This window comes from Lacerta agilis, chromosome 2 (genome assembly GCF_009819535.1).
Source record: "Lacerta agilis isolate rLacAgi1 chromosome 2, rLacAgi1.pri, whole genome shotgun sequence".
NCBI classification, from domain to species: domain Eukaryota; kingdom Metazoa; phylum Chordata; class Lepidosauria; order Squamata; family Lacertidae; genus Lacerta; species Lacerta agilis.
In genome coordinates this window covers 68899-92903 of record NC_046313.1, presented here as the reverse complement: position 1 = coordinate 92903, position 24005 = coordinate 68899, and the positions used below count along the sequence as shown (strand labels likewise).

Here is a 24005-nt window from a genome sequence, read left to right as displayed (position 1 = left end):
AATGTTTGGTGGATTATTGTATTGTAATATTTTGTTGGGAGCCACCCACAGTGGCTGGGAAAGCCCAGCCAGATCGGCGGGGTATAAATAAATTATTATTATTATTATTTAATATCATGAGCCTGTCTTAAACTCAGTGTACTTTGGGGATCCACCAAAGGTATTAATTTGTTTACTGCAACTATAGGCCAAATGCCACATCAAACAAGTTTTTCAGTGGTGCATCTGTATGGTATGAGAGAAATGCTTACTATGTAGGGCATTACATTGCAATAGATAAATATTTTACTAGACTTCTACTCTGTAAAATTCAAATTATAATGCAATAAAATACATTGCATATATAAAGAAATAAAAGAAGCAATAAACTACAATTACCGGTAATAAATCACTGAGCGCCCTACCATGGCACATAGCAGTTGCTGTAACGGGAGTGCTCCAGCAAGACCTTCAGCAATTCTCAAGTGGTCCGTGGGAAGAAAAGTATCAGAACCACTGGTTTAGAAGTTCAGAAAAGAGAAACAACAGACTTCCTTGGTTCATTTGGAGAACTGACATGTTTCTTCAGAATCTGCTACACGGCTTGTGCTGGTTTGGGCCAAATGCATCTCATCAGGAAGTCAAGAACGGAGCCTGGCAAGTAAGAGAGAGGAACATAAAAGAGTTTTGCATCCCATCCTGGACAGTAGCGGATGCGAGGGGAGCAAGACGTCAGGGCATGTTCCATAGAGTCAGTGACCTGTTGAAAGTTGCTGCTGCCGGTGAAGTGGCAGAATTTTAATAAATAGAGACCTGTGGGGGGGATATAGGAAACAAAGGAAAAGTTAGTGATGCAAAGATATATATGTATTTATTTCTGCATTTATTTATTTGATTTGTATGCTGCACTATACCTGCACAAGAGATTACCTAAATATTTTGGGTTCTTCAGGTTGTGGTCCTTTCATGTTGCGAACGGGCCTCCAGAACGGATCCCTTTCGCAACCAGAGGTACTACTTATGTGATTTTCAATAAAATACAATGCTATATACATTTTTACTAGTAATTTTCCCTAACACGGTGCATTTTATATATTATCTTCACTCCCCCCTTTTTGTTTTCTTCATTTTAAATGCACATTTCTCCCTATTATACATGTTTTCATGCACATTATTAGTTTTGAGAACTGCACCAGTGAATTTAGAGGACTGTGGATTCTGAAGGATAGCTGTGTTTCAGTGTGTGTATTATTTCTTGAAGTGTGAATTAGGTAGCTTTGCATTACTCACAGCGCTCATAGTAGTGCCGCCCATAGGCTTCCTTGATGTCAGAAGGGGCCTGGCTCCATGCATTATTGTAACTCTCTACTATGTTTGACTGCATGGGTGTTTTGAAACAACCAGGTTCAATAATGCTGACTTGGACCCCGAAAGGATGCATCTCTCGCCTGAATTGAGAAGGAAAAATCAAGAAACACATCTTCTTTCTGAACCAGAATAATCATGCAGAAGAAGAAGAAGAAGCAGAGGAAGAGGGAGGAGGAGGAGGAGGAGGAGGAGGAGGGAGAGAGAGAGTTGTCTTCTGTCTTGCAGGCACCAGGGCATTGTCTATGACACGGCATCAGGTATATTCAGAGTCAGCCATCAGGAGGCTGGTGCTGACAACTCTTACTGGTACGTTAAATTGTTTCCTCAAGAAAAAGAGCTGACTTAGGTGTGCAAACACCTGCTGATTCATTGCAGTCCTCTACTTGAAACTTAGCTGGAGAAGCAGACATCCCACTAAAGCAAGGAAAAAGAGGAAGATACAGAACTATCAATTTTACCTCAGGATGTCAGAGAAGGCTTCCACACCATACTTGGATGCTGTATACGGTGCTGCAAAGCATGCCAGTCGTCCCATCATACTGGACATGTTGACCACCCTCCCTCTGGCTCTTCTCACCAGGGGCAGCATGTGTAGCGTCATGTCAATCATCCCAAGAAAGTTGACATCGATCACCTTTGCAAAGCCATCTTTGGTCAGCCATTCACTGGGAGCTGATGGGACACCTATTCCCGCATTGTTCACCAAGCCCCAGAGCCCTGTGTGAGAAGAAAAAATTATTCTTACTTTTCCAGGTTCCCACATGCCTTAATAATTGGATATACACAGATAATTGACTTATGGGAATATGCGGAAATGAATCCTAGTAAAAAAATAGCAATGTTATTAGTAGACGCAGAGAAGGCCTTCGATAGCATCTCTTGGAAATTCATGTTGAGAAATTTGGAGAATTGGAAAATAGGAGAGCGAATTATGAAAGGCATGAAAGGCATATAACAAACAAAGCGCAAAGCGCTAAATAACGAACTCTCCGAGGAAGTTGACATAGAAAGAGGTGTTAGACAAGGCTGTCCTCTCTCTCCGCTATTATTTATTTTAACACTAGAAGTTCTTTTAAATAGGGTAAGAGAGGATAAAGAAATTAGAGGAATAAGTGTCGGAAATCATTGTTATAAAGTGAAGGCATACACCAACGATGTGATCATAACGGTTGAAACACCTTTAGAAAGTTTACAGAAAACTCTGGAAAGAATAAGAGAATTTGGAAACTGTTCCGGCTTTAAATTAAATAAAGAAAAATCAAAGTTATTAACAAAAAATATGGGAGAGAAAGAGAAAAAAAGATTAGAAGAATCAACTGGATTGAAAATTGAAGCAAAAGTGAAATATTTAGGCCTGTGGATATCAAACAAAAAATACAAATTTATTTAAAGATAATTATATTAAATTGTGGAGGGAAGTTAAGGATTCACTGAAAAAAATGGGATAAATTAAATTTATCGCTGTTGAGGAGGATATCTATATAAAAATGAGGATACTACCCAAAGTTTTGTTCCTATTTCAAGTTGCTCCAGTGATAATTGGTATCAAATATTTGAAAGATAGCCAAAAAGACCTGGCAAATTTTATATGGCAGGGGGGAAAGGCAAGGATCAAACACGAAATCATGACAAGACCTAAAGAAATTGGCGGCTTTGGAGTTCCGGATTTAGTAAAATATTATGAAGCAGCGAGTTGGATCTGGCTGAGAGATTGGATGACGCTCAAAAATAGAGAAATTTTGGAATTGGAAGGGTGGGATAAACTATTCGGATAGCACGGCTATCTATTTTACGAGAAAATAAAGTTGCACAGTAGATTTACAAATCATTTGGTAAGGAAAGCCCTAATAGAGGTATGGGAAAGAACAAAAAAAAAATGTAATTCAGAAAACTCCATGGTGGATTTCACCATTGGAGGCTACCGCAACATTTAAAAATATGTCAGGAAGGCAATGGCCCACTTATAAAGAGCTGGTAGAGGAGAAGAAGGAAGATCCAAAATTAAAAAAATATGAAGATCTAAAACAGTTAGGAATAAGTTGCTTGGAATATCTTCAGCTGAGATCGTCATTTGAAAAAGATTTGACAAAAAGAGGTTTTGAAAACAAAGAAACGAAATTAGAGGAATTCATATTAAGTAAACAAAAAACCCTTTCCAAAATATATAAATTATTGAATAATGGACAGTCAGAATTAGAACTTAAAAGTAAAAATATGCTAAAATGGGAACAGGATATAGGTCACGAAATCGAATATAAAAATTGGAAGCAGTTCTGGGTGAGAGATGTAAAGTTCACAGCATCGTATCAGATAAAAGAAAACTTTATGACGATCCATCATAGATGGTACATGTCACCAATGAGACTTGCTAAAATACAAAAATCTGGCAATAACAAATGCTGGAGATGCAAGGACCAAACCGGAACTTTGTTTCACATGTGGTGGACATGTCCAGAAATTAAGAACATGATTCATGAGGAGATCAAAAAACTGATAAAAACACCACATAGTAAAAGAGCTGAGACATATTTATTAGGCATACTATATAATGAGATCCCAAAAGACAAAACTAACATTTTTTTATATGCAATAACAGCTGCAAGAACCCTCATAGCACAACATTGGAAGGGTAATTATATACCAACAAAAAGAGAATGGCAAAGTAAGGTGTTAGAATATCTGGAACTTGCAAAGCTGACAGATACCATCAGACATAAGCCAAAAAACATAATAAAAGAGCAATGGAAATATCTTAATGATTACTTGAGTAAACAAGGAGTGAATGAAAGATTTTGGTTATGTTTAGAATAAATATAAGTAAATATGGAAAGGTTCAGAAGAGACCCGAAATTTTTGTATATATAATAATGTTGATAGTTTAAAAATGACAGATGGAATGATGTAGAAATTAGAAAATGAATCTTTGTATAAGCAGTGGAAGTATTTTTCGAAGAATAAGTTTTTTTCTTTCTCTCTCTCTCTTTCTTATTCTTTTTTTTCTTTTCTTCTCTTTCTTTATTCACGTTTTTCTTTCTTTTTCTTTCCTTCTTTTCCCTTTCCTTTACCCTCCCTCTCCTTTTCTTTTTTCTCTCTTTAAACTCACCACATCTTGTTATTTCTTTCTGCTTCGTTAACTGGGAAAACATTTATAAATTTTATAAGCAACATAAAGCATAGAATATGTTTGGTTTTTTTCTTTGCTTGGATTTGGTGTCGCTATTGTTTCTTCATTACTGTTCTAAATTTGTATATATTTGTATTTTAATAATCATAATAAAGATTTGTTAAAAAAATAATTGGATATACACAATTCTTTGGAAATGTGAGTATATCTGCATTCTTGTGAGCTCTGTGTGTGTGTTTGTGTGTGTGTGTTTGTGTGTGTGTTCAGAAATTATCGGAATGTTTAGAGTGGATCAGGCAGTATTTCTGAAGAAAGGGGAGCACATATCTCATCCTCCTGAGTCATTGTCCTGGTGTGGATTGCATCTCCTCCCAGCTGCTATTAGGAGGAAAAATTCGGAGTCCAGCATCACCTGCTCGTCAGTTAAAGTTACAATTTGGTACCATCACTTACGGCTTTTCATATACAGTGGTACCTCTGGTTAGGTACTTAATTCATTCTGGAGGTCCGTTCTTAACCTGAAACTGTTCTTAACCTGAAGCACCACTTTAGCTAATGGGACCTCCTGCTGCCGCTGCGCTGCCAGAGCACAATTTCTGTTCTTATCCTGAAGCAAAGTTTTTAACCTGAAGCGTTATTTCTGGGTTTGCAGAGTCTGTAACCTTAAGCGTATGTAACCTGAAGCATATGTAACCCAAGGTACCACTGTATGTGCTTTAAAGTGCAGCTTGATTAGTGGACAGCTTCACCTGCTGATGTCACAGAATAAGCTGCTGTCAAATGCACAAAGAAAATGTCTTTCAGATCAGTTGGCAACCCTAGAAGCTTCTTATAGAGGTTGAATTAAGCTGATAGCATAGGTTTTTAAAATTTTACTCACTGATATTTGGATTTTTATTTTACTTTTAAAAAATTATTAATTTTCAATTAAAAGCATCCCAACTAATAACAAATCCAACCAAATCAAATCACAATGCAAACAAATAAAACCAAATTACATTCCGAATTTTTTAAAAAAATAATAATCAGAAGGACTTCCTATGTTCTGGATGTCTGGAGAAATTGTCTCACATTCCCCCCCCCCCGCTTTCTTCGCTGTTGTTATGCCAGTTTTCAAATTCCAATCTTAACCTCTCAAAGTCTCCTCAGTCGCCGGTGCATATCTCCTATCGTATCAAATAAATCCATATGTCCAATCGCCTTCCAGAACACAGTTTAATTCATGTTGTTGTCCATCAATAAGAATTCTCAGTGCTGCCTCCCTCCCAAATCTGGGCTGTTGTCCAAGTCTGCTTCATTTGAAGATTAATAATGCTGTGAGCTCTCAAGTTGTTTAAGAAGCTGTTATTCCAAAGTTTTTTGTGGAAAATCAAAATGATAGGGTATATTTCACTTTCAGCAATCCTTTGGCGATTGATCAGCCTTTTCCAGAGTCCACACCTGCCCTGCCTCCGGGCCCTAGGGGGGAGCCTGCTAGACGCCCGCTTCACCTTCACTTTCACCTTTTATAATTATAATCCGTGCAAACAAATGCACTGTTTTTGTGAAATATTTCCCATACTGTAGTCCGGAAAAAAATGTTTCCCACTCCCTCAGAAGAAGGAGGTTTTTCCTTCTGTGCCACAGCTAACGGACACCATTTTCTCGACTCCTTTATCTTTTGCTAGGTCAAATTAAAACTTCAAGCAACTTCCGCCTGTATTCCGTTTAATGTTGGTTCTTTCTTGGTGAGGTTCAGCATAGAAGAGCAGGTGTAGATATATAGAACAAAAAATAACCGCTCACCTCACATTAACGAAAACACAGCGATAAGAGTCCTTTTCAAAACCTTGACATCCAGCGACTGGTTCGTTTAGCAGATCTTTTTTATCTCCTTTCCAGAACACACTTGTTTCTTAGTCCAAATTTTAATAATTTTTATAATCAGGGGTCCCCAGCTCATGAGACTGACTCTGGAGAGTTCCCAGCGCCCCTGCCCCTACATCTTGTTGCGGAGGGCAGATAATGGACAATCTGCGGGTGGCGCAGCCTCCCCTACCGGGGGGGGGGGGTTCAGCAGGACGAATTACCCTCATATTAACCCTGAATTACTGGCAAGACTGAGGGTCCGATCTCTTGGGAGGCAGCCATATCTCACGGCTGGAAACCAGAAGCCTGGATTAATGGTTTCTAATAAGTTTTTTGAATAGTACTCATTCATTTGATATACAGGGAGTCACTTTGGCCGCATTTTGTGGGAAAGTGGAATAAACATAAACAGATGATGGTACAGATAATGCCTGGCCTGAGCCAGAGCATGGAAGCAACACAACAAAAAGCTACCTTTGTTCCCCACTTGTTCTTTCACCCACTCCGTCGCTGCCGCAACGCTCTCTGTTCTGGTGACATCCAGAACGGTGGTTTTCAAGCGCTCTGAGGTGACCTTCTCCAGCTGCTCTGCCCCCTTCTGTGTGGTACAGGTTGCCAACACCCGCAGACCCCGGGCATCCAGATGCCTGGCAAGGTGGTTCCCCAAGCCAGAGGAACAGCCGGTGATGAGGACATATTTCTCTGTCAGGTTCTCCAACGTCTTTCTCTCCTGGTACCACCGCCGAAGGAAGTAAACCCCCAGTAGAGCAGTCAGGTAGAGCCACATGGTTAAAACCTGCATGGAAGAAGTTTGCAAGAGTTAAGGCATTCACACACCTAGCTTGCCTAGGCTTAGATGAACCATGAACTTTTGCCAGTTCTCATTGATCAATTTAGCCTTGGAGTTCTTGAGTCACACCTAAATATTTACATGTATCAACCTGATCAAGGGGCTGTTTGTGTAGTTGCTATTGGTATGTCTTCTTTCTCTTCCAGAAAACGTTTTGCATAGCTCACCTGGAATAATTCCATTGCACAATATGAAACTAAAGGTCTTAGGAAGCTACACATGCCCACCCAGGTGTGTGACAAAAGAACTGCACCACCATTTGCGACAATGGCACTTATTCTCTTGTCTCCCAAATAAAGTGGGGAAGCTTCAGACTAGACGAACAAGGAGCTATGTCCCTAAAGTACAGGCTAAATAAAAGGGGGGGGGGTAATAAGCACACTCACTCTCCCCCCCCCACACACACATGTGAACTCCCTTATTTACAGTGGTCTAATGGGTCCCCACCTAAAGTAACTCTTGCACATAAACTAGAATTTTCACAAAATTGTGTTCATGCTGGGGGTGGGCAGTGTTACCGGTAGTATTTCACGCTTCCGGTGCTGCAGATGAGATTGGTGTAAATCACATGCCTGCCTGGGAAGTGTGGGAACGGAAGACAGTCTTATCTCTTCCGCTGTATGTACTATTTGTCATGTGACAAAGACACATGAGACCAGAAGCAGCAAAGCAGGCTGGGGAGTGCTGGGACTGCACAATCATTTGGGCCTACTAAAGTTATTCAGGCCTAACTGCTAACTGTTGAAACAAAATAAAAAACAAAAAATTCCTTCCAGTAGCACCTTAGAGACCAACTAAGTTTGTTCTTGGTATGAGCTTTCGTGTGCATGCACACTTCTTCAGACACCTGAAGAAGTATCTGTTGTGTATTAAATAAGATATTCTGGCAGCAGGGTAAAGTATTGTTATTGGTCAATTTGAAGTGTACAAATACAATCCACAGCCTGATTGGGTCCCGCCGGAAAGTTTGAATATTATTGGTTCCCGCTAAAATGTATCTTTTCCCCCAGTCCCAATGTGTCTATAAATAGAGCTTTCCCTACCCCCTATCCCCAGTCTTGTCTAATCCCCACAATAAAGAGCTGTTTTCACTAAGACGTGTAGCTGGACTTCTTGCTACCAGAACCCACGACACAACATACTGGCGACGAGGATGGGATTGAATTAGGCCGGCTGAGGGCTGTGGACCCTAGCGACCTGATTCTGGCGACAAGACTCCCTGTGACTGACAGGACAGATCAGTCCACTAAGATGGCTGCGTCACGGTTCATGGAACCATTTCAGCCCGGAGCAACTGAGGCCTGGGATGCTTACCTCGAGCGCTTTGAATTCAGCGTGGCTGCAAAAGGGGTCACCGACGAGGAGAGGAAAAAGGAGTTGTTCCTGAGTTGCTGCGGGGCAGAGACCTTTGAGTTGGCTCGGGCAATTCTGGCCCCCACAACCCTGCGGGAGGCGTCGTTCGCGAGCATTACGGAACGCCTCTCGAGTCACCTTAATCCTACAGCGTCGAAGATGACATGGCGCATCGAATTCCATAAGAGGCAACAACGACCTGGTGAGACGGTAGCAGTTTTTCTTACCGAACTAAGAAAGCTGGCGAGACACTGCAAATTCGCCAACTTGGAGGAGGCCCTGCTGGATCGGTTTGTGTGCGGCCTTCGCAGCAGCAAGGGCCGCAGGCGGATTGCAGCAAAACAAGACATGGATCTCGCGACAGCGCTCCGTGAGGCCATTGCGACAGAGAGCGCTGAGAGAGAGGAGCAAAACCCGGGCCAGCGAGCCGAAAAGCGAGCTGGAGAGTCAACCAACACCGTGGACAACCAGGATGTCAGCCCCAACCAAAGCCCTGTGCGGGGAATAGAGATGGTGCGACAGGAGAGCACAGCAAATAAAGGGCGGCAGGGGGTCTGCTCTGGCTGCGGCGGATCACATGAGAGAAGGAAGTGCCGGTTCCGAGATGCTACGTGTCATGCTTGTGGGAAAACGGGGCACATAGCCAGGGTCTGCAAGTCGAGTGGCACGTCGGGGTCCGCGAAATCAAGAGGTCAGAGGACATCCACAGCGACGCACCAACTCGACGATTGCAACTACCTCACGCAAATCGAGGGCAGAACTGTGCAATTTCCAGCCCAAGGGAAGCCAGCTGTGCGGGTCCTAATCGAAGGGAAGCCGTGTAACATGGAGGTGGACTCCGGATCCGGATTCTCCATCGTCTCGGAGGACACGGCCAGATCGTTATTTCCGAGAGGTAAGCTTCCGAGATTGGAGCCCTTCCCGGCTACTCTACAATCCTACTCCGCCGGCCGCATAGACATTTTGGGGATGTGCGCAGTGAACGTACAGTTCCGCGAGAGGGAGGCCGTATTAAAGCTGGTGATCGCAAAAGGGAAGCGCACTAGCCTGCTGGGTACGGACTGGTTCCCGGCCTTAGGGTTGGGAATCTCAGGGCTCAACACGGTCCAGACAGCTTCCGAGACATTTAACACCTTGTACACGGAATTTGGGGAGCTATTTAATGGAGAGTTAGGATGTTATAAAGGACCTCCAATTGACTTAGAACTGGACCCGGGGGTTGCGCCAATCCGCCTCAAACCCAGGCGGGTTCCATTTGCGCTACAGCCTAAAATAGAGACTGAATTGGAGAAGCTAATACAGCAAGGGGTGCTTTCACCAGTGGACTCTGCTAAATGGGAAACACCCATTGTCACACCCCTGAAGGCTAACGGGGAAATACGAATTTGTGCGGATTACAAATGTACGATTAATAAGGCCATCAGGGGCAACTCTTATCCAATCCCAGTAGTGTCCCAACTTTTAGCGAAGCTGGCTGGGGGCAAGGTGTTTGCAAAGATTGACTTGGCACAGGCATACCAACAGCTTCCAGTGACTCCAGCATCCGCAGAAATCCAGACAATTGTGACGCACAAGGGCGCCTTTAAGGTGAATAGGCTGCAGTTTGGAGTCTGCGTGGCACCTGGCATATTTCAAAGTCTTATGGAGCGCCTGTTACGGGGCCTGCCAGGTGTCCTGCCGTATTTTGCTGATGTGTTAATCGCGGGCAAAGATGCTCAAGAACTACTGGGACGCATCCAGGCAGTCCTATGCAAATTCCGGGATGCGGGGTTGAAACTTAAAAAAGAGAAATGTAGTTTTGGGGTAGCAGCTGTGAATTTCTTAGGGTACAGAATTGATGCTGCTGGCATCCACCCCATGGAAGACAAGGTTAAGGCTATCGCCGCAGCACCGACACCTAGTAACAAGGCTGAGCTGCAGTCCTTCTTGGACCTCGTCAATTTCTATCACGCCTTTGTGCCACACAAGGCATCGATAGCCGAACCACTGCATCGGCTACTCCAAAAGAAGTGTGCATGGCGTTGGGGGCAACCGCAACAGAGAGCTTTTGAAACGCTGCGGGGCGTGCTGTCAAGGGAAAGTACACTTGCCCACTATGATGCTGCTAAACCATTGGTGTTGGCGTGTGATGCCTCACAATATGGCGTGGGGGCTGTCTTGAGTCACAGGGAGGCGGATGGGTCGGAGCATCCAATCTCATTCTATTCAAGAACCTTGAGCCCCACAGAGCGAAACTATGCCCAGATTGATAAGGAGGCACTGGCTATAGTCACAGGAATCAAGAAGTTCCATGACTACGTGTACGGCCGCCCTTTCACAATTCAAACGGACCACAAGCCGTTGCTGGGTTTGTTCTGCCCGCATAAACAAACGCCCCAAATCTTGTCCCCACGCATGCTCCGATGGTCCATTTTTTTGAATGGATTTCAATACGAACTGTGTCATGTGAAGGGTAAGCTGTTGTGCCATGCAGACGCGCTGAGTCGTCTACCACTACCTGGAGCAGCCGACGACGACCCAGCTCCGGCCGAGCACGTCATGATGATGGAGACACTTCCCGGACCACCCGTGACTGCCGTCGACATCGCCGCGAGAACAAAAAGGGACCCCGTCCTCGCCCGTGTTCTTGTGTGGGTGGGGAGGGGATGGCCAAGTGGGACTCAGGAAGAGAAATTTAGACCTTTCATGGCAAGACAAAATGAGCTGTCCCTCCATAAGGGTTGCATATTGTGGGGCGATAGGGTGGTTATTCCAAGGTCGCTACAGAATGAGGTGTTAGACACATTACACATGGGTCATCCGGGCATGGTTCGGATGAAATCTTTAGCCAGGTGCTATGTGTGGTGGCCAGGTATGGACAAGGACATTGAACAATGGGTGCGCACCTGTCGAGCGTGCCAGGAGGTGCACCCAGAAATGCCCAGGGCACCAGTGCATTGGTGGGAGCGGGCTAAGAAACCGTGGAGTCGGCTCCATGTAGATTTTGCAGGGCCGTATCAGGGAAAGGTGTTCCTAATTGTAGTAGACGCCTACTCGAAATGGCTGGAGGTCTCAATTGTTCCAAACATGTCCTCAGCTGCTGTAATCAGGGCCCTGCGCATTTTGTTTGCAACGCATGGGTTACCCGAGACCATAGTATCTGACAACGGGGCGGCTTTTGTGTCCCAAGAGTTCAGGGCATTCCTGGCCGATAACTTCATTAGAGGGGTAACTTCTGCTCCCTTTCACCCATCCTCGAACGGACAAGCCGAACGGATGGTGCGCACGGCCAAGGGTTCAATAGCACGCCTGCTGGAGGGGGATTGGTCTGCTCGCATTGCAAGGATGTTGTTCCTCCAGCACACAACGCCGTGTGCATCCACAGGCAAGTCCCCAGCTGAATTATTAATGGGAAGGAGGTTGGCCACAATCCTAGACTATGTCCACCCTGACAAGGTGCCGGGCCGCGATACAAGAGAACCACCGGCTGCCGAGGGTGACAGAACCCGATACCTGTCAACAGAGGATTTGGTTTGGGTCCGGAACTATGCAAGGGGACCAGCATGGGTGCCGGGGGTGGTCACCCGACCCAGTGGGCCAGTGTCATATTTTGTGACGTTAGAGGATGGCAGAGTAATGCGCCGCCACATTGACCAGCTAAGGCGCCGGTTTCCAAGCAGGGTAAGCCCGAGTGGGGAGGAGCCACGCACAACTCTGCCGGCGTCCAGTGAATCGCAGCAGTCTAGTCAGGATGACTCCGGGCCACAGGAGGTGGAGGGCTCAGAGAGTCAGGAAACCGAGATCACCACTGATGAACCTAACCCGGGGACAACTAGTCAGCCTAGAGAGTCAGCTAGTGACACAGCTCCAGCTGAGGTACCCGAGGTTATTGGAGAGAGAAGTCTGACCACGGACAGTCCAAGGAGTGACACACCGGGGGTTAGGCGATCCGGTAGGACTCGAAGACCTCCGCAACACTTGAAAGATTCTATGTATAGTATCAACTGGGTGCGGGGGAGAGTATGTTGTGTCGTGGGTTCTGGTAGCAAGAAGTCCAGCTACACGTCTTAGTGAAAACAGCTCTTTATTGTGGGGATTAGACAAGACTGGGGATAGGGGGTAGGGAAAGCTCTATTTATAGACACATTGGGACTGGGGGAAAAGATACATTTTAGCGGGAACCAATAATATTCAAACTTTCCGGCGGGACCCAATCAGGCTGTGGATTGTATTTGTACAATCTTCAAATTGACCAATAACAATACTTTACCCTGCTGCCAGAATATCTTATTTAATACACAACAGTATCTGGTATCTGAAGAAGTGTGAATGCACACGAAAGCTCATACCAAGAACAAACGTCGTTGGTATCTAAGGTGCTACTGGAAGGATTTTCTTATTTTGTTTTGACTATGGCAGACCAACACAGCTACCTACCTGTAACTGCTAACTATTGAGTCACTCTGACATGTGACTCATTCTCCTTATAAGTAGCAGCCATTTTCTCTCTGTGTTCTCAGTAAGATTTCAGTCAGAATCAGTCTGCCTCAGTTATGAGCTGAGTCAGTATGTAATCTCAGTCAAACTGTTTGGAACCATGTTGTTTATGAAGAAGTTTACTTTAACTCAGTAAAGCTCTTATTCTTTCACTGAAAAACTCTGCATTATTAATTTACGCCACTTGCTGAGATTTATGGCTGTTTACTGCTGTGGAGGCTTGGCTATAAGTCAAATCCAAAATGGAGTCAGATTGTAGCCGGGCAGTGCACTCACCCGCTGCTGGTTGCCACTTCCACCACCGCCTCTCCAAAGCTTCCACCCTGGGTCAAGCTTTACCCGGGGATGGAGCTGTGGCCAATTGCAGGGTTGGGCTGCTATGCAAGGAAGCTGTGTCCGCAGCTCCCTCATGTGCTGGATCCCAGTGTCGGAGAGGGACGGCAACACTGCTGTTGCTTCTCCACTGCTTCCACCCCCCAGGTCAGGCCTGACCTGAGAGTGCAACTGTGGCTGGTTGCAGCGGCGGAGCATATGCCTGCGCTGCCAGGGCGGGTGCGCTCCCAAGCGGCGCGGGGTACGGAGGGTGGCCTCCCAGGCGCAGGATAGCTACTTGGTGCACATAGCGGTGCGTGTGCCCTGCGGCTGGGGGCAGAGCGAGCCGCCAATGGCGGACATTAGGTCTCCCTCAGCTGTCAAAACAAAGGGGGAAGTGGGGAATGCTGCCAGCAAAGCGGTGCAGCTGCCCCCCTTCCCCTGACAGTTCAAGGTAAGCTTGGGAGTTGCGGACGGCATACCAAATGTCACCCGGGGTGGTCCGCCTCACCGCACCCCCCTTCCTCCCCGACTGGCTGGCTGCTTGCTGCATCCTCTCCCTTCCTCTTGGTTGGTTCATGGGCAGCCCTAAGGAGATGGAGCCGCTGCTGCCACCATGCTAGCCCTGAAGGCCAGGCTCAGGGGCAGCTTCCCTGGACAAGGGAAACTGTCATGGGGCTGTCTGGTTGCACCGCATCCAAAAAATGTGCCTGGGGCAATGGGCCCCCCAGCCCTGCCATGGCCTGCCACTGGAGTCAGTTTATGTCCATGGTGATGCCAGGATATGGAGTGAAAAGCTGCTCAAGAATTATAAACAAAATACAAAAAATTCCTTCCAGTAGCACCTTAGAGACCAACTAAGTTTGTTATTGGTATAAGCTTTTGTGTACAGGAAGAAGAGTGCATCTGAAGAAGTGTGCAGCACACGAAAGCTCATACCAATAACAAACTTAGTTGTCTCTAAGGTGCTACTGGAAGGATTTTTTTAAATTTTGTTTTGACTATGGCAGACCAACACAGCTACCTCCTACCTGTAACAAGAATTATAAAAGCAGCAAAAGTGAATGGTGCTGGTGTGGTGTATATTATCCTACTCAATGTTGTAATAAAAACAGTCATCTACTTTAGATTTGCCACTGGAATCCTGCCAAAAGTTTCTCAGAGAGCAGCCAGGTTTCTGACTTATCTGAAAGGTGCCTTGCATTCTGTTTGCTAAAGCTCATAGGACTGTAATCCCTGGGATCTGTCAATCATCCTTTTTATAAATGGACACCAGAGTAGCCTCTACTCAGTCTGCAGAGGAGGGAATTCTGAGTTCCATCAATGGATAGAAATTAGGGCAGCCATCAATGGAATCTGACAATGAGAATAGTTTCTCACAAACTCAGGAAGGATACTATTCTTTCCAGGGGCCTTTCTCCACTCTTTTTTTGTGGAAAATCACTTTTTAAAAATGCCATTTTAGAACAATTTTTATGGAAAAACAGCAAAAAATGGCACCGCCGACACGAGCTACCATATGTCTGGATTTCCGGCACATTTCCCTGATTTCTGCCCGGACACTGCTGCCGACTGCAGTGTTCTGGATATGTTCCGAAAAATCTGGACGTATGGCAACCCTAAGCTTTAACTCAGTTTCAGCACCTCTCAGGTGGGTACCACTGCAAATCTAAGGGAACAAGGGAGGTGTTCATGGTGACTCCTGACACCTATTTTTCTAGAAAAAATACCACTGTGAGTATGTAAGAACATCAACCATCTAATTGCAGGTTGTTGAATAATACTCTAACAGAGCTAAACTGTGTTTATTTTGCAGAAGTTCAATATACTTGCCCAATGTTCCATTGAACTCAAATTGACTTACTTCTGAGTAGGCACATATAGGCTTTTACTGTTCATTCTTACTTAGTTAACAAGTCACTGGGGAAGGGTGAATTTATCGTTTTGGGGAAGAATATCAGTGATAAAAATGAATGTATTGCCAAGAATGTTATTTTTATTTCAGTTGATATCCATGATCAGCAGTGCAGGACACTTCAAGGAATGGCAAAAGGGTATTTCCAGGTTTATCGGCAGGGGAAAAAGCCAAGCATTAAAAAAAACTGTTAACAGATGCTAAAGAGAGAGGGGACTCACCCTGCCAGTTTTAAAATTATACTATGAGTCGTCCTGCATCTGTTGGCTACGGGGATGGATAATATTAAGGAATGTAGATATTTTAGATCTGGAAGGACACGATGACAGATTAGATAGATAGATAGATAGATAGATAGATAGATAGATGTTTATTCGGCATTTGCGCCCATCATACAATACAATCATACAATACAAAACATGCGGGGATTCTTTGCTGGAGCTTCCCGCGCACAGGACAAGGTCAACTGCACGCGGGATACCAGTTGCCGGGGGACCTGCGGCCAGCGCCTCACATGCGTCCTTGCACGGGCACCGGCCAAGCCTGCAGACGGAACGGCCAGTAGTTCCGGAGCCCAGCTCACACTGCGCCGTGAAGTAGATTGTCCGCTAGGCTGAATCTGAAGGATGAGTGAGTTGATTGGATGAATGAATGCCTCGTAGATGGATCTGCAGGCACTTGCGACTGCCTAAGTTGTTCCCAAAAGTAAAGCACCAAAATAAAGGTGGCCAAAATGACGGCAAAACAATAAGCTAGTAAACGGTAAAAGTCAAACTAAAATGCAATAAAGACAAACGACCATGGTCTCTTTTAAGATGGCTTTGGCTGACCTGCGTGGGTTGTTTCTTCTCTCTGTACTTTGCCACGCAACTTTCTCTCTGGGCTTGTCTGCTCTAAAGCCGTCTCTCACTCCAGCTAGCTGTTATCTTATCTCGTCTTACACCTATCTCTCTCGTGTTCTATCCCGACTATCTGCCCAGCACGGGGAGCCGCAGCCTTTTATTGACAAACACAGATAACGTCATGATCAATACTTTTACCAATCAGAACACTGTACCTGCCCTTGAAAAGGGCGGGAAGCAGATTAACTGACCATTAAACAGTTTAAACTTGGAGCCAAAAAGTTCCAGCGGAGGGATCTCAGAGGCAAGTTGCCTACTGGATCCTCCTTTCACTTTCACTTTAACGCGGAGGTACACATCAAATAGCACATAATCTATATATATAAAATGCAAGTGTCTCTGCGTCCAGTCCGTATGTCTCTGGGTTTGCGCTACTGAGCATGTGCCCCAGGGACACAGGGATTGGATGGAGAGACATCGGGCCGGGAGCAGCGGCGGCAGTTGAAGCAGGGCAGTTGAAATGGAATGCTGGCACTCCAGAAGAGAGGGGAGGCCAAGGAGGACGGCCACGCTACCGCTGCTGCCGCTGAAAGCCGAGCCCCGAGGCCTAGCGGCCCGGGAGCGGCCCAGAGCAGCCCGCCCCACGGAGCGCCGACGCTCCGGAGGCCGAAGAGGGACGCCGTGCTGCCACAGCTGCTGCAGCCGCCGTCTGACTTGGCCGCCACTTCAACTGCCGCTTCAACTGGGTTCAGCGGTGGTCAGGGGTGCACGATGGGGCAGCGGCGGCGGCGGCGGCGATGACTGGCGGTGGTTTGGGTGGGTCGGGGCCAGGGAGGCTGGTGCCTGTTGTTATGAGTCCCGGCTCCGGGTGTCCCGTCAGCTGCCTGCTGGGGCTGAAGCGAGCGGGGCAGGGAGGAGCAGTAGCAGTAGCAGCAGCAGCAGCTGCGCGCGGGCGAAGAGCCGAGGGCGGGCACGCGGGACGGGCAAGGAAGGGGTCGGTTCCGCTGCTCCTCTGCTCCTGCTGCATTGCAGCCTCCCTCCTGCCGTCCGTCCCCTTCTCCCTCCTTCCCTCCGTGTCTGGCGCGCTGCACAATGGCGGCTCCCGGCCCGCAGCAGGGTCCCCCACCCGGCTTCCTGGAGGCCCTGCGGGCCCCCAACGCTCCATGTTGGCGGCTTCTCCCGACCCAGAACCACTTCAGCCCCGGCGCGGCCGCGCTCCTCGCGGCAGGGAGGCTCGCGACATGCCGTTGGTGAACCAGGCGTGAGGCCGAGGGCAGAGCCACGCGGGGAGCTGGCGGGAGTAGCGCCTCAGAAGTGGCATCTGTGCTGGAGGGTTGTGTGCGTGCCCCGCTTGCATTTCAGAAGACATCCTCCGCGTCCCCACTGAGCCCCGGGAGGCAGCTCGCTATTGTCCCTGCTCTAAATAAAATGATGGGGCTGGGTGATGGGGCGGCTGTTGCTTCGCGGAGATTTGAGCCGGATTCTCCCATGCCGCTTAGTGCTGTCCCCTTTTTTGCAACAAGCCTCCAGTCTATGCGGGGGGGGGGGGGGGGGGTGTGGCTGTGTGTGTGTGTGTGTGTTTTTCAGTTTAAAAAATCAATTGCAGGGGAAACTGGGGGGGGGGGAGGGAGAGAGACCCGAACTGCAAGTCTGCGTGCAAGTGGTTTTTATTACTTTTTTTTAAGGGCCTCGGGAAGCGCAGCGGCTCCTTCATCTCCTCGCGCCCCCCCCCCCAGCCCAGCCAGCCAGTCCCACAATGCATCGGGCGTCTGGCCGGCCGCCTCGTGCTCCTTCTCTCAGCACAGAAGACTCCGCCACAGCAGCGAGAGGGTTAAGCCACCCCGCATTTCCTCTCTGCCTCCTTCAACGGCCGCTTTGGCGCTGCCCGCCAGCGAACCTGGGAGGGGAGGGGCCAGCAGCGAGGGCCGCTACCTGCCTTTAAGGGGAGGGAGCCTCGCGCTCCGCCTGCGCTCGGGGAGGGGGGGAGAGGGGCACGTGCTGCTTTTAAGGTGCGGGAGGGGGCGGTGAGAAGCTGGACACAGACTCCGCCCCTGCCCGAGAGATCGCTCGGTGTGTGTGTCTCCTGAATCCCATCTTGGCTGAGGGAAACTTGAGGTGGCGCCCAAATGGAGTGTGAAGCTGAATCCCCCCCCCCCGAGTTAACCCCAAAGTGTGATTTTTAAAAATGTTTCACCACATGTTCTAGCGCCCGTTATCTTAACGGGCTTAAACCACTAGTTGACAATAAACAGATATAAACAACCGTAGGTGCAAGCGCACCCACGAAGTGTATTCCCACAAAAACAAGCAGTCAATCAAACATCAGATAAAATCAAATAAAACGACAACCCAATACAGGCCGCAGATATAATAACACAACTCACAGGGACCAATATTATCACTTCGATAAAACATATCTAAAAAAGAATTAAGGTTAAAATTTAGGCACCCAAAACTAAAACCAATGTCTAAATCTATTTTGGAAAAACATATCTAATTATCAGTAATCGGCTGACATCCCATTTTGTCTCTTGTGCGAGATGACGGCTGTTAGGAATCTAGCAACCTGTAGAGTTATATAAGGGTCCACATCTTGGAGAACCCAAGCAAGACGTAGGTCAACTGGCTTATCAGCAATGGACTGAATTATCAGATTTAATATACTGGCACGTATCGATCTTTACATAGGGCAATTGAACATTACATGCTGTAGAGATTCAGTTGATTTGTTTTCACAGGCACACATAGGAGATACTTGGCCCTTAGTAAATCTATGACTCAGCACGTTCGATGGAAAAACATTAAACCTAGCTCTAATGAAGGCATAACAATGTGAAGCAACCGTGAGTGATGTTAAATAAGATGGAACGATGACAGATTTGGATGCCATGCATATTTATGGTATGAAAAAGCAAAAGTGCACAAAGGGTTTCAGAACCATCTGGTAAATAATCAATTTTCACTGTATGGGGAAAATATAAAAATTTACTTGAAAATGGGTCGAAAGGCTAAGCTGCCCTCTCGGACTGGGAAAATGAATTTCTCAAAGTTATTCAAGATTCTGGAGAACTCAAGCACAAAGAACTCCAGCATAACAACTCCTAATAAGAGCCAAAGCCCAAACATTTTTAAAAAAACACCAGGTGGCTAGCCCTCCAAAGCTAGTAAAACAATCGCTGCCCTCTAGTGGAAAACTAAAGAAAACTCCAGACCCAAAGCAAGAAACTCCCCACAAGGGAGTACAAAAGAGCCAGAACTTAACTTTAATTAAACATAAACTAGTCCTCCTTCCTCTCTTCAAGCATGGAGGCCTTCCCACGCCTGCACAACAGAGAATTTATATACTTAAGAAAATCGACTTAGTCATCAGAGGCCTTATCCCAGCAGAAAATATTGTCAGCGTGAAATTTCTTCCATTTGATAAGGCCCAAAACAGAGTCGTGGTGACCTTTAAGGACTGGTCGGTAACTAAACAAATCTTGGACAAGAGGGACAGGCTCTAGAGGGCTGGCCTGTTGGTGACCCGCCTATTCGAAGAGTCCGGCGACCCACCATCTCTCTTAGGAACACGCAAGCCTACTAGTCTGCGTACAGAATTGGTAATGGCTTCTGAAAACCACAAACAAGTCCAACCGGAGGCAGTAAAAACTTCCAAACAGAAGGCTAAGCTCCAAAAAAATTTACTCCCTCCCAATGAACCCAAAAATGATACCTTAAATGAAATGGAGCTGCTTTTTTTAGTCTCCCTTGAGCAGATTCAACAGTCCCAGGATGCGTTAATAGCTAGGTTACAAACCATTAAAAAATCCTTACTCCCCCAAGCCTTTTCTGCCCCTTTGGAATTTAATTATGCTACTAACACAACAAAGCCCTTATCCAAAGAAGAATGGACACAGTGCCGGTTCCTGTCCCCCGAAGAAGTGGGTTCTCCCACACACCCCTTAATACCTCAAACAACAACACACCAGGTAGAACTTGCCACGCCGATGAGTAGGAACGGTTCAATCTTTGTGGATGCCTCGGGATCCTTAGAGGACATTCAGGTGGAGGATTGAAAGACAGATACAGCGAGGGGACACCATGCTAGGGAAACAAAACTCACCAAGCTAGTCCCTACCACAAATGACCTTAACATCCCACTCCACCTCTACACAAACATTCATTCCATCATCCTAAAGAAGAAACGGAGGAGTCTACCTTTATTCCCCTCGCCACCATATTTCCACATCTTATCGTGGAATGTGGTGCCGGGCGGGCTGGCTGTCTAAGCAGGGCGATGCTGATCTTCTGGATTTCCTCTCAAAATTCCAGATTATTTGTTTACAGGAGACCTGGTGCCTAGACTCTCATCTCCCTTACTTACAGGGCTATGTGGCTTTTGCTACCCCTGCGAAAAAACTAAATAACCATGGCCGACCTAGTGGAGGTTTGGTCACTTTTATTCCTATAGGGTACAGGGTGCGACAACTGCAGTGGATGAAGAGCAACAATTTTCAGATTTTACTTATTTCCAATAACACAGGAGGAGATTTTCTATGTCTCAATGTTTATATTCCCCCATGTGTACTTCCTCTCAGACAACACAAATCTGGGAAGATTTGGAGTCATGCTTGGAGAAGGCCAAAATAGAATTTCCTGACTGGAACATCCTGCTGGCAGGTGACTTTAATGCCAGGATAGGCAGCGACATCAACTCGTATGGCTCCAAAACCCAGTTTCTACCTGAGGCAGACTGGTTTATCCCTTGGAGCTCTGATGGAGGTCCTGAATAAGGCAGGTAATACATTACTGGAGATTGCCTTTAAGTATAATTTGTACAACCTGCATGGTACTTACATGGATAGGGCAGGAGGTTTCTTTTCTTTCATCGGCCCTCGTGGCGCAAGTGTGATTGACCATATCCTGGTCTCTCCAACAATTTTGGAGAGGGCACAGGGTCTCAGCACTTTTAACAGAACTGAGAGCGACCATCTTCCTATAGCAATCTCACTAACTCCCCTCGAATCGGGGGGGATTACAACATCTCCATTGTGCAGTCCCTCCTCAAGCACCGGCCCCACGCAGGCGTAAATGGAACAGCGAGCTGGAGCTTAAAATTAAACAACACCTGCACTCTCCAGACTTATTGGTTCTGAGAGACCAGTGTCTTTTACCTAACTTTGAGCCTATCAGCGGATCTCAGAGTCTCTCTTCCCATTACTTATAAACACCAGGCCTCCCAAACAACATAATAAATCGGGGGTTTGGTTTGACAAAGACTGCCAGAAGCTAAGATCCCTGCTCAGGAAACAACAAAACAAGGTAAAACAGGAAAGGACTCTGTCATCCATGGTAAACTTCCACAAGTGGCGCTCTTACTATAAAAACACCTTAAAACTCAAGAAATCCCTTTATAGGAAGGAACAATGGGAGGCACTTGATAAGGCGATTAAACTGTGAGATGTTACAGGTGGGTAGCCGTGTTGGTCTGCCATAGTCAAAACAAAATCGAAAATTCTTTCTAGTAGCACCTTAGAGACCAACTGAGTTTGTTCCTGGTATGAGCTTTCGTGTGCACTTCTTGGTATCTGAAGAAGTGTGCATGCACACGAAAGCTCATACCAGGAACAAACTCAGTTGGTCTCTAAGGTGCTACTAGAAAGAATTTTCGATTTTGTTTTGACTATGGCAGACCAACACGGCTACCCACCTGTAACTGGAACTATGGAAGGCACCACATTGAGCCGCATGAAATGGAAGTCCATAAATCTCACAAAGAAACTGGCACAGATACACTTGGTATCTGAAGAAGTGTGCATACACACGAAAGCTCATACCAGGAACAAACTCAGTTGGTCTCTAAGGTGCTACTAGAAAGAATTTTCGATTTTGTTTAAACTGTGAGATGATAGAAAATTTTGGGACATAATAGCACAGGGAGTCTCATCCAAAGGAAAAATTGTAAACAACAATATCTCATCTGATGTGTGGTCTCAACACTTTCCCCAGTTATACACACCCTCAAATGCTGCTAATTCGAGTCTGTCCCTCCCATTGAAGAATGATCATCTAGCTAGCTGGGATCCTGTTACATAATCAGAGTGCCTACAGCTAATTAAAACATTAAAAAATGGCAAAGCTCCTGGTGAGGATATGATCCCCCCGGAGGTGTTTAAATCAAACGCCCAATGGTGGGCCATCTTTTTGGCCAAACTTTTTACGGCAATAAACAACACATGTAAAATTCCAGCAAACTGGAAACTAAGTGTGGTAGCCCCTATTTACAAGAAGGGAGATATTCAAGATCCAGCAAACTATCGCCCTGTAAGCCTTCTGGACATCGCATACAAACTTTATACCCGGTACCTATTAAATAAGTTGGTAGACTGGGCGGATCACACTAACCTGTTCAACCAGGAACAGGCAGGATTTAGAAAGGGCCACAATACGATAGGTCACTGTATGGTATTACAGACCCTGATAGCTAAATATTCAAAAGTGTATAAGAGCAGACTCTTTGTGGCCTTCGTAGACTTGACATCTGCCTTTGACTCAATCTGTAGAGATAGACTATGGAAAAAATTATATGAAATGGATATTGACAGACGACTTTTTAAAATTCTCAGAGTTACTTGAACAGAAAACACCTTGGTGGCTTTCCACATTAGAAATTATATCTTTGAAATAATTCAATATGAGAAGTAATTGGGCGACATATAGAGCTGTTAACCAAGGTAGAACATCAGGTGAAACTGAAAGATTTTGAAGAGATAAGGGATTTATTAACGAATTGGTTACAGTTTCACCAATTACCAGTAAATGATATCTTTAAGACAGAGAAATACAAAAAAATCTGTTAGAAAACAATATGAAAATATTGACGAAAATGGATAAATTGCTCTTGGAATGGTATACAAAAGATGAACAGGTTACATCAGTAATGATACACTGGGCAAGGGATTTGGGGCATAATATTCAGGTTTCAGATTGGGAAAGGCTATGGAAAACAGATTTTAAATTCACAGCATGTTGTACGCTGAAATAAAATTGTATGAAAATCATGTACCAGTGGTATTTGACTCCTAGCAAGTGAGCAAAAATGTATAAAGCAAGTACAAATACCTGATGGAAATGTAAAGAAAAGGAAGGTACCTTTTATCATATGTGGTGGTCATGTAAGGTAGTACAGTAAAAGCTTTCTGGGAAATGATACATAATGAATTGAAAAAAATGTTTAAAATAACTTTTGTAAAAAAAAAAAAAAACAAAACAAAACCAGAAACTTTTCTATTAGGAATTGTAGGCACTGATAAAGCAGGCATAGGAAAACTCGGCCCTCCAGATGTTTTGAGACTACAATTCCCATCATCCCTGGCCACCGGTCCTGTTAGCTAGGGATGGTGGGAGTTGTAGTCCCAAAACATCTGGAGGGCTGAGTTTGCCTATGCCTGTTCTAAAGGAGCAGAAAAGTCTCTTTATGTATGCAACAACAACTGCACGGATGGAAAGAAGACAAGGTCCTGACCAGAGAGGAATGGCAAACCAATCTGATGGACTATACCGAAATGGCAAAACTAACTGGAAAGTTCAGAAACCAAGAAACCAGAAACTTTGAGAAAGAATGGGGGAAATGTGCCATTTATTTAGGAGACCACTATAAGCAGATGAAAACATTGGCAGTAATTTAATAACACTTGTAATGTAACAATTTTTATGGACAGATACAAAATATGGACTACAAAATAATATGCAGTTGAAAAAGTTGACAATAAGACCCATGGAGGGGATGAGTCCAGAGATTCAGAGACATCTCTCAATGTGGATATGGATTTGGTATAGTAATTACACTTGTAAAATCAAATAAAAATGATCTTGAACAAATAATAATGAACTGACGGAGGTTACTCACCTGCAGCAAGTGATTAAAAGAAGGACTCCCAGCTGCAGTTGTGGGCAGAC

At 45.6% G+C, this 24005-nt stretch overlaps 1 protein-coding gene across 1 annotated transcript; it reads right to left on the bottom strand.

Moving 5' to 3' along the window:
- Positions 1-538: 538 nt before the first annotated feature.
- On the bottom strand, positions 539-23972 carry LOC117039296 (17-beta-hydroxysteroid dehydrogenase type 6-like). The gene is made up of 5 exons (XM_033136411.1): positions 23956-23972; positions 6794-7115; positions 1806-2064; positions 1270-1427; positions 539-792 (listed from the first exon to the last, which is right to left on the bottom strand). The coding sequence occupies exons 2-5, from the start codon at positions 7104-7106 to the stop codon at positions 575-577; spliced, it is 948 nt and encodes a 315-aa protein (XP_032992302.1). The 5' UTR covers positions 7107-7115; positions 23956-23972; the 3' UTR covers positions 539-574.
- Between the last annotated feature and the right edge of the window lie 33 nt (positions 23973-24005).

Excerpts from the sequence above, each read along its gene's own strand:
- LOC117039296 (XM_033136411.1), bottom strand. The coding sequence starts at position 7,106 with ATGTGGCTCTACCTGACTGCTCTACTGGGGGTTTACTTCCTTCGGCGG. Across the intron at positions 2,065-6,793 it reads AGAACAAGTGGGGAACAAAG|GGCTCTGGGGCTTGGTGAAC; the intron begins GTAGCTTTTTGT and ends CTTCTCACACAG. Across the intron at positions 793-1,269 it reads GCGGCACTACTATGAGCGCT|GTCTCTATTTATTAAAATTC; the intron begins GTGAGTAATGCA and ends TCCCCCCCACAG.